General features: G+C 36.4%; 1 protein-coding gene across 1 annotated transcript; it reads right to left on the bottom strand.

The window, feature by feature from the left end:
• Nucleotides 1-6,809: 6,809 nt before the first annotated feature.
• Nucleotides 6,810-7,560, bottom strand: LOC113766163 (major allergen Pru ar 1-like). The gene is made up of 3 exons (XM_027310382.1): nucleotides 7,557-7,560; nucleotides 7,233-7,416; nucleotides 6,810-7,104 (listed from the first exon to the last, which is right to left on the bottom strand). The coding sequence occupies exons 1-3, from the start codon at nucleotides 7,558-7,560 to the stop codon at nucleotides 6,810-6,812; spliced, it is 483 nt and encodes a 160-aa protein (XP_027166183.1).
• Between the last annotated feature and the right edge of the window lie 3,506 nt (nucleotides 7,561-11,066).

Below are 11,066 nucleotides of genomic sequence, written 5' to 3'. Positions count from 1 at the left end.
TAGGGGCCTGTTTGGAAGCTAGGTTTTTGGACAAGTTTTTTCCTACTATAATTTTTAACAACTTTTGCTACAGGAATCCCAAAAAACTTTTCAAAGTTTTTTACCTACACACTTAAAATATCCAAAACACAAAAAGGATATTCGCCTCTTTTCCTTTTCTTTCTTTCTTTCTATCACCGACACCACCGACCTCCATTTGCCGGTGCTTCTTCTCTGTACAGGATTTACTCGCGCCAATTCCGAGGTGCCGGTTCTCACTGCCAGTAATTCCTCGGTGTGTCACTAGGTGCGGATGCTTTTTTTTCCCCCTTTTGTCAATCTCCCCTCCTTTCCCTACACCCTGGCAACTCAATCTCTCTTGTCTTTTTTCTTTTCTCTCACTATAACGTACGGGCAGCACAATTACGGATTCTCCAGCCTCTGTGAGAAAAAAAAAAAAAGAAAAACGAAAAGATAAGATGGTGAGGATGAAAATTAACGGGAAGGGACAGGGAGGCGAAGGTGGCGGGATAAAGCACGGGGGAGAGGTGGCAGGCGAGGAGGGGAAAGGCGGGGCAAGAAGGGCAATGCTGCTGGGGTGGCGAGGGGAGGGGAAGGCGGGGGAAGGGAAGGGGCAGAGGGGGGTGGCGGGGGGAGGGGAAGGGGTAGAGAGGGAACGCGGGAGGGTAGAGGTGGTGGCAAAGGGGAGGGGCAGAGGGTGGCGGAGGGGAGGGGGAGGCGGGGAGAGAGGGGAAGAACGGGGCAAAGGGGATAGGGGCAAGACGCGTCGTGGCGGAGGGAGGGGAAGGGCCGAGAGCGGGAAGGGGCAGAGGGGGTGGCGGGAGGAGGGGGAAGGCGGGGCAGAGGGGGCGGCGGGGGGAGGGGAGGAGAAGGGGAAAGGGAGGAGAGGGGTGGCGGTTGCTGGTAGGCTGCTGGGGGTGGCGGAGGTAACGGGGAAGAAGAAGAAGAAGAAGAAGAAGAAGAAAAAGAGAAGAAAGAAAAGAAAGAGGAAAGAAAGAAAAAGAAAAAGAAAAAGAAAAAGAAAAAGAAAGGGAAAGAGAAAAAAAATAGAAAAGGAAAAAAAAAAGAAAAAAGAAATTTTTCACCTTACAAAAACTTCTACAAAATTTTTCACCTTACAAAAATTTCTACAAAATTTTTTCAAAAACTTCTACAGTGCACTACAGTAAAGTTTTAGACAAACTCCCAAAAAACTCAGGTTCCAAACAGGCCCAAAGTTTTAGACAAACTCTCAAAAAACTCAGGTTCCAAACAGGCCCTAAATCTTCTACCTGTTGGCCAATTCGAGGTTCCATTCTTAATAAAGTCAGCAACTTTCTAGTACGAGTAAAGTCCTAAGTTCTTAAGCAGAAACTCAGGATACTTAAAATAGAGAGGGCCCTCAGTGTGCCAATTATCATACCAGAAGAAAGGATCACTACCATCTACAATATATACACAGATCCACAGGTAAGCAAGTGGTCTAAGGTGCAATAGCTTTCTTTAGCACCGTGAAGCATGTGCAAGTATTTTCGTTACACATTTGCTTACTCAAATGTCAAAGCCCAGTTGACATTGGGAAAATGACCAAATTAGTCCCTGAACATTTTTTGCTAATGTCAATTCGGTTCCTAACATTTATTCTTGGCCAATTTAATACGTGAACTTAAATTTTGGATCCAATTAAAACCTTCTGCAGCGATCCATCACCTGAAAGTAATTTGACTCCTAATTTAACAACTAAGCGGGGCATTTTGGTAACTTTAGATTGTCTCCTTCTTCCATCAATCTCCACCGCCTGCCACCGACCTTCTCCTTCTCCAGCCCTTCTTCTACCACCCTTTTGCTCGCAAGAAAAGCAGAAGAAAAGAGCTAGGACCAGGTACAAGGCTGAATTTGATTGTAAACTATTTGTAGCTGCAGTACATCTAGTATTCTAGTATAGAATTACTTGTACGTCGTACCATAGATTATAGAACTAGAATATGCAGTTGAGAGTATGACAATTGATGATTACCGCTTTGGCCGCCTAAACCCCTTAGGCTGTTTCAAATTGCAGATTCTTCCTTGGCCTCAATCCAATCCCTTTTCTCATGTCGCCTTCTTTCTATTAGCTCCGCTAGCACTATATGTTTTTATATACAAGAATTTTTGCCCCTTATTCATAGTAGTTGTTATATTCTGCACAATACATGTACACCCTGGTTTGCACTTTAGCAAAACGCACATTACATGTTTATAAGCCAAAAAAAGTTGGTGATTGGTTTGTGTGAATTCTGGTTGACTTGATTTTGATTAAAATTGGGTATGGGCTTTTTGTTGGTCTCTATCAAAAAGCTCAATGGCCATGGATAAGGAGACACCACTGGTGGTTGATCATGTCAACTCATCAACTCAAAAGAATCCCACCATCAACAATTACAAAAGAGATGTTCATTTCCTCTGCTGGTCCTTCCTGTTGATCTTTTTGGCCTATGGAGCTGCTCAGAATTTGGGGAGCACCAATAATGCTGTCAGCACTATTTTAACTTGTAACTAGTTAAATTGCAGCCTCACATGTTGCGTGAGGGTGCCCAATTTTCGTTAATATGCTACAACAGGGATGGTCCGATGGAAGAGATGCATACTTGACATGCCAGAAGCTCCATTTAATGGAAGTTTTGAAAGACCAACATCCGAAGCCTTTCTCTCACATGTCTTGCCAAGAAGGATATTGTTGGTCTTTAATTTGCTATGAATGATAAATAGATTACATCCAGTATGAAGTTACTAATTTTTAAGACAAATATAACTAATCACGATAGCAGTTGGTACACTGTAGCGTGGTAGCAGTTAGGCGAAACCATTTTTGGGGCACGTCTCTATGTTTCCATGGGCACAATGCCCTTGTTGCATCATCCACCTCTACCAGGTCCCCATGGCTGAGATAAAACAACAACACGTAAGGAAAACATAAGATATAAACCAAGTAATTTTTTTCTTAAACAAAATATTGAAGCAACAGACCATTGAATTCATTGATAGTTGCTTCTCTTCCATGATTTATTCTTGGCCTCCCATCTGTGTAAGCTTGAAAATAAAAGAGGGAGGAAAACTAATAATAGAACATGAATTACCTAACAATTGTTGAAAGGAATCGTGTTTTATAGTAAGAAGTACCAGTAAGTCGGAAAAGAGCTACACAAAAACTAAGTATATGGAGAAGATTTAGATATCTTGGAAGCAGACACATGCAGGAACAATCCATCATCTGGACCAAGAACAGAAAGAGAGGTGCTAAGTGGTATATAACTAACTTCATTCAAAGATGCACTCACCTTTCGCTCTACGAATTTCAGCAGCACTTGAAATCCAGAACCGAGAAAATCACAAATTTTCCTAATTTTTCCTAGATGGTTATTTGTACAGTTGAGGGTCATCTGAGTTGAGCGAGCTCTAACCTGGTCAGAAAATGTGCCACTGCCTCAGCTTGCTGACGGTAAGATCTCTCTACTTTAAGCTTAAGAACATCCAACTCCTATTGCAATCAAAAACTTCTTCCATTTGTGCCTAAATGTTGCCAGGCCAATTTTCTTCTTTTTCTGAGAGGCCACTACTGACTCATTAAAACTATTCTCATCAATAACTGGACTGTGATCATTGAGCATTCCATATGAAGTAGTATAACAAAAATTATCAGATGTCTTACTTAGTAGATAGATACTGTGAAAGAAAGATACTATGTGGTCTTTATGCTCTATTGGGATCGTCCGTGTTTTTGCTATGTAGGGAGAATTGGTCAAAAACCTTCTTAACCAAGAAAACTACGTGATGTTTTTCTATATTCATTTAAAGACCAGAATTTCATTAAGATAAGGTGACGGCATGAAATAAAAAGCCTCTCAGCACAAACATTTTTCCATCCCCTAATTAGCTTTTATGAACACAGAGACAAAGGGAAAGCTCACCTCTTAGGAGTTCAATTCAAAATATTCAATCCGCTACCCCATTATGACTCCTATTTTTGAGGACCTTAATATTTAAATCAACTTTAATTCTAAAACTAATAACTCAAGAAATTAAGCCAATCCAATACTGAAAAAAACCAAAATTCCATCAATGATGCTTTCTTTTAACAGCGATGAGCCGATCAACTTTAATTCCATCAATGATGCTTTCTTTTAACAGAGATGAGCCAATCAACTTTAATTCCATCAGTGATGAGCAAGACATCCCCAAGAAAACTATTTTACCAAATAGAATTGCATATGGCCAAAAGGCATGGTTCAAAAGTGAGAGTTCCCTCTGCAACAATGCAGTTTTGTCCCTTATTCCCTTTGAAACATTGCCTCTCATTACACCACCAAGACTTCCATCCTATAAGAAAAGAAACTAAAGCTGTCAAACTGACTGGTACGTATACAGCTGAATAGATATAATTGGCGTGTGATGATTCATTCTACTACGGTGTCTTCAAACTCAGTAGACAGTTTCAAAAACATACTCTAGCACAAGTTCAAGGTACACTTATTCTTATATGAGTAAATTTTATATATACTGTCAGTGTATATACACTTATTCTTATCATGGTTGGATGAATGAAACAATCACTTCTTATATCTCCGATCTTGCAGCAGCTTCTTTATGGTAACACAATCACCTGTTTCTAGACACTTCAAATAGATCGCAATAACAATACAAGGGCAAAGAAAAGAAAGCCAATGAGGACTAAGTGACAGAAGTTCATCACTGCATAAACCAATTATTAGTACATACACAAAGATAATTTTTTGGAGTACTTGGAACCAAATCCCAAATGAACCAGTGCCAACCACTCACTCAGACACGTAAGACTGTGTCTGGTACCAAAACAAAAATATTTTTTGATATATAACCATGGTCAAAAGCAGAAATAAAAGCACTTAAATGTGCTGTTCTATTCCAAAGAATCAGCCCTTGGCATTGAAAAAATATAGCTAAAATCACTAAATGAGGCAACATTCAACAAGGAAAATTAATTCACCTATTTTTCTTCTCCATTTTGGCCACCCTTCATAGTGATAATTATTTGGCCTGTTCCTTTTTCATTGCCACTCATAGCGGCACGCTTCAAATCCTGCATGTACTACAAATCAATACTTAGAAACCCTAAAAAGGGAGTTTTGAATTTTTCAAAAGCTTAGAAACCCTAAAGAAGGAATTTTGAATTTTTCAAAATCCGTAAAGAATGACTATGGTTCTTTCAATCCATTAAAAATTCAAGACAAAAAATAGGGGTGATTCTGATTCGACAGCAACCCTCCAATCTACCCCTTGTTCAAATTTTACTCTGTTTTATGCTAGTATCTTCGGACTTCACCAAATAAATGCAAGTGTGTAATTGTGTCTTAGAAATATAGAGATTTGCTTGTCATAAAGCCATCCAAAGGTCAAGTATGTTTAATTTTTTTACCAACTAATGTCTATGATGATTGATTGAATAAAAAAACATTTCACATACAACAACAAAGTACATACGCACTCGATTGCAACATGTTGAAACTTGAAAGATACAAAGCTTTTCGTTCACAACCACATTGTTATATAGTAAACAAATATGCGTGCATTTACAAACCTTGAACAACTATAAAAGCTGTTCCAATCACAAAATCAGGACAGTCCATATCCATCATGATGCAAATTGAGATCAAGCTATCAGGACTAGTGCTCCATTGTCAAATCTTGAGAAAATTGACCCCTTGGGTTTCATTTTCCATGTATATTCCAAAAATTTTTCCCATGAATGTCACTAGATAAAACAAGATTTGAAGAATTTATCAAATGGTAGTAGAACTATCATTTTTTGCTTCAGATATTATATGTTCTATCAAGATTTATAGTATACTGAGCTAAATTTAGATTCTACGCAATTTAAGGATGTAATTTTGTCAAATATAGATGACGGAACTGTACTGGTCAATCGCCATTCAATGGTGGTCAAATGGTCATTGAGGCAGTGGGAGTTTCAACAGCCACTGAACATCATTGGAAGAAGGAGAAAATCAAAACTACATCATTTTGACATATTCAGTAAGGATTAACGGTTTAAAGTTACCAAATAACTACAAATATGTGCTTTTTTAATCTACGGAATAACTACAAATATGTGTTTTTTACTTTTTCTTTTATAAGTTTCACAAGCAAAGACATGTACAAACGTAAAAGTTTGAGGGTCATTATCACACGTGCAGACGTAATAGTTTGAGGGCCAAAACATTTTGTCAAGAACATGCAGTCATGCATAGGGAGCACCAAATCATCGTATTTTTATGCGAGCCTAAAACATGAAGACCAGGGCCCTTTGACTGAAAATCAATTACAACATAAGGAAATCATTATACCTAGTTGTAACGTTTGCTCACATTGAAATACCCAAAAAATTTCACGTCTTTTTCTCACCATAGTTGCAAAACAAAAATAAGAAGAAGAATAATTGTAGATTCACTTAATATAAAAATTGCATTCCATATGCTATTGGATCAGTACGAATTAAATGTTTTTAGAGGTGTTTTTCAAAAATTTTATGTTAGTGCAATTTTTTGCTTTTTTTTAATCCAAATTGGATTCAAAATAGTTTTTGTCCTTTTTTTCTTTATGACAATTGGATTAAAAATAGGTCGTTCCTGGACAATAGCAAGGCAAAAGCTTCAAACAAGGTTTACCACTTATTTTAGTACAAAAACACAAGCAAAGCACACTTTGAAGTTTGATCATAACTTCAGATAATTGAACCAAACAGCTTAAAGCAAAAGGAAACGTTGGAAAAACAACACAAATAAATATGTGGAAGAGTCCTACAGTAGGATGACTAATTAGTTGTAGGCATCAGGATTTGTGAGGAGGTAAGGCTCAACAGCCTTGAACAGTCCCAAAGACCTTTGTTTTCCTCCCTGGATTTCTTCCTCAGGGATCTTGACATCACCCTTGGTGTAGATAGAGCTGGTGGTCTTGCACATTGACCCTCCATCAGGGGAGGCTTCAAATTTGATCTCATTAGTGAATTTCTCAATTCCTTCTTTCAGTGCATCACTCTCAATTACACTAAAGCAATAAACGAAGTTGTCTTTGTCAAGTGTCTCAACTCTGTGTTTGGCACTCTTAAATGGGCTAGCTGAATATTGAAGTAAAAGAAATTGTCAGTAATTGTATACTTGCAATAGAGATAATTTTATACTAGATACAAGAAAAATCCATCGTATGAAAACAAAAATCAGGAAAAGAATAAATTCTAAAACTATTCTGGAAATTTTTTAATGGTTCCAGCTCCACCATCTCCTTCAAAAATTTCAACACTCTTAATGGCTTGTGGCACAACCTTAGGAAGAAGGTGGTGGTCAAGGATAACGGCCTTGAACAACCTTGCAGGAGGGATTGAGGTGGTCATCTCAGCACTGTAAGTGATAGGGGCCACGATATATGCTTTAATTTGTTTTTGGCAAATGGACAAAGATTGAGAGCAAGGAGAGTTTCAAGAAGGGTCTGGTAGTTCTTGAAGAGGTTTTTTTTGGTACAAGGAGTGGTGAGAAATAAGTGTTTATAGACTACTGAAAGTAATGAACCCATGTTTAAAAACAACAAGCGAGTTTTATTCTCTTAGTCAAAAAGTTGCAATGGATACATGGTTTCACCTGTAGGTTGTCTAGTTTGAATAATGGGATTCTGCCTTCAGTGCCCCCTCTAGAATTCTAAAACTGCTTCAACAATTTTGGAGTCGGAAATTATGGCAACCAGTTGGCTATTGTAATTTGCAACCACAAAGACAAAAGGTAAAAAAGCAGAAAAAAAAAACGCCTAGTATACTTCTCGCTCGAAAATCATTAGGGACATAAGGGAATTTAATTTGTTATATTAGAATAATGGGATAATTTCAGAAACCTCCCCAGAGGTTTCTAATAATTTCACTTGGCTCCTCTAAGATTTCAAAAATTATACCCACCTCACTTGTCCATTTAAAATAACAATACTCAACTTAATATTTTTAATAAAACTCTCTTGTTGCCTTGGTTATGCAGAGGATGGATTTTATAATTTTTTTTACCATTTTCCTTCTTATTCATTTCTCTTATATTTCATTAAAATTATAGAAGAACTATCAATGTTGTCCCTAATACATATTCAAATTGAACATTAAACTAGTAATATTTCTTAGATAACTTTTAATATCCTCCAATTTTTTTGTAGCTCTTTTTTTTTGGGTATCAAAATCAAGGATAAGCCAACAATAATTAAAAACAAATGGCCCAAAATCATTACCAAATTATGATAGTTCCACCACTAAACTAGTCCATAAATTTTTATTAAAAAAATTCCATAAACTTTAAAAGAAACAAAGTAGCACTTTTTTCTCTATCTTAAAAAGAATTTATATTCCCAGTAAAGCACTATGAAAAATACCCAATTGTAATAAATATTTATTGTTATAGTTTATTATTAAATAATAAATATTAGCATGAAAAACTCGATACTCTTTTTATTTAGAAGAACAAATTAAACTTTGTAAAATAAGGACATTTTAGGGTATTCATTAAACTTTTTACTCTATTTTAAAGTTTGGTTACCAAAGTGTCAAATTAAGGGAGATAAGTGTAATTTTTAAAATATCAAAGGAACTAAGTGAAATAGTAAGAAACCTCAAGGGAGGTTTCTGAAATTATGCCTAGAATAATAGAATTTATCCAAAAGATCTTCTACTCAATAGGCGGCATCCCGAAAACGTCCCGGGTCAAAATATGGCATTTTGGCGGGGAATCAGTGACTCAAGACTTTAGTGTTGACATTTCCATCGTGCTGACTCATTTTTTGCATATGATATTGGGAAAATCATATCCTATTGTGGCTGAACTTCTAGTTTCCAGATCCAATCAATGACTATTGCTCGACTCTTGACCACAACTGCTCCATCGTCATATCTTGAGAATAAACCCCTTCAGCGTCATTTTTCACGTAGATTCCAAATTTCTTATTGTTTTCCATGAATGTCCGCCAGATAAAGCAAGATTTGAAGACCGGAAAAATCATACAAATAGTCCCTTACATATTAGTTTTGTATTTTATACATCTCTCTCATATTAAATGATAATTTTTTGTAAATTCTGAAATGATGATTTTTTATCCCTCAGAGATGAAAATTTAATATTTTTAGTCCCTCAACTCATTTCTATCTAGATTCTTGCCCAAAACAAAATCGCATGCAATCCATGGCTCACAAACTTTAGGCAAAATTGGAAGATTGCAGGGAAAAAAGAAATAACATCCCTCACATTTCTTTTTTTTTAAGTCCTATTTTTCTAGTAAAAAATAATGCAATCTGACGTGCGCGGGGTATACATATAATATTAAGCTCATCCCAATCAAGTTTTACATTTATAAATTCCTAAATACCCCACACGCGATTTATCGCAAGTATACGAATCGTGAGCGAGTATAGGGTATTAAGGGTCGATCCCACAGGGAAGATTGCAATTACCGGTGATTTTCGAACTCCTTTATTATTTAGACTACCACAAATATAAAAATAATGAAAATTAACACTAAAAAACTCCGAGAGATATGGAATTCCTTACTACTCTTGCAAATGAAGTTACCGGTTAAGTGAATGCTATTATCTTGACTAGTTATGGCGTAATTCCTAATGTATGTGAAACCTACTTTCGTAGTGAATCAACTATACTTGTAATTAAGCCATACCTACTCTCGTGGTTATGAAATTAACTACAAGTTCATTTCTTCTATGAAATTACATGAAACAAGTCACTTAAGCCACATAGGTGCACCTCTACTCTCGTGAGTGTACTCCCTAGGCTTATCACTTCTTTGAACTAGTGTTAAATTCCAATTTTCATTGCAAACTTAACACCTTAAGATTATCATAATTAATGGCCAGTTAATCATGATTAGATAACCAAAAGTGATAAATAACGTGCTCAAAATAATATCACCAAATAACCAAGTAAACCTCACAAACAAAATATAGCAAGTTCAACCATAACTCTAGGCATAAACTTTAACTAAACATAATAAAAACACAAAGCCAACTTGTATTATAATTAAACATGAAATCCAATACAAGAGAGAAAGTAGTAGAAGAGATATCACCCTTGTCACATGAGATCGACCTCTTCATCTTTGCTCCTCCAATATTCATCCAAATCTAACTACAAATACAAGATGGATAAACTACTCTACCTATACTATACTAATGAACCAAGGAAACTCTAGTGAAAACTACATTTCTGGTGAGTTTCTCTAGCCTTCTCCCCAGTTATCTTGAATCCTGCAAGTCCATGGCTATATATAGATGAATGCAGTCAGGAAATGAGGCTTGAAACATCCCTTTTACAGCTGCTAATTGGTTGTCATACGTTCATCCATAGCTGTAAATTGTTGAAGGAGAAAACAGGTTGTACCAGCAGCTATTTCTGACCAGAATCTGGCTACTTCAACTGCTATTTTCTCTATGATGACGGCTGAATTAGCTCTTGTACAAAACATAGCAGTTGTAGTCCATTGAAATAGCTGTCCAATGCCTCAAGAATCATCCAATTTGGAGCTGTCTAGACCGAGATATGATAAAAATACCACTGACTGGTCAATTCCGCGTTTTCAGCTCTCAGCAGCAGACTTTGACTTCTGTATTTTGACATTTTGACTAGGAAAACAGCCGAATTGGACTTTGATGTCTTCACACCAAATGTAGATATATCTCTTAGCTTCAAAATGGTACCAAGATCACCTTGATCCGATCTGTGTAGCTCCAGATATAGTCAAAATACGAAAATGTGTCTGAATTGTCAAAGCTGACTTTTTCTTGATTCAAATTGCATTTTTCCTTTTACACTTCATATTTTATTTTCACCATTTTAATCCATCTTCAATCATCCAAATATTTTCTCAATGCACTTCATTTGATGATTGAATCATTAAACCTACAAAATATGAAGTTTTTACCATAAAAATCAATAGAAATGCAATTTTCATACTTTAACCACAAAATGCATATTTTCACTAGAATCTTAGTTAATTATTTATAAAACTAAATAAAACACACCAAAACTAATTAATAAAGCACA

The sequence above is a fragment of the Coffea eugenioides genome, chromosome 3 (genome assembly GCF_003713205.1).
Source record: "Coffea eugenioides isolate CCC68of chromosome 3, Ceug_1.0, whole genome shotgun sequence".
Taxonomy (NCBI): domain Eukaryota; kingdom Viridiplantae; phylum Streptophyta; class Magnoliopsida; order Gentianales; family Rubiaceae; genus Coffea; species Coffea eugenioides.
Note: the sequence above shows the minus strand (reverse complement) of the source record. Positions and strands in the feature narration are given on the sequence as shown.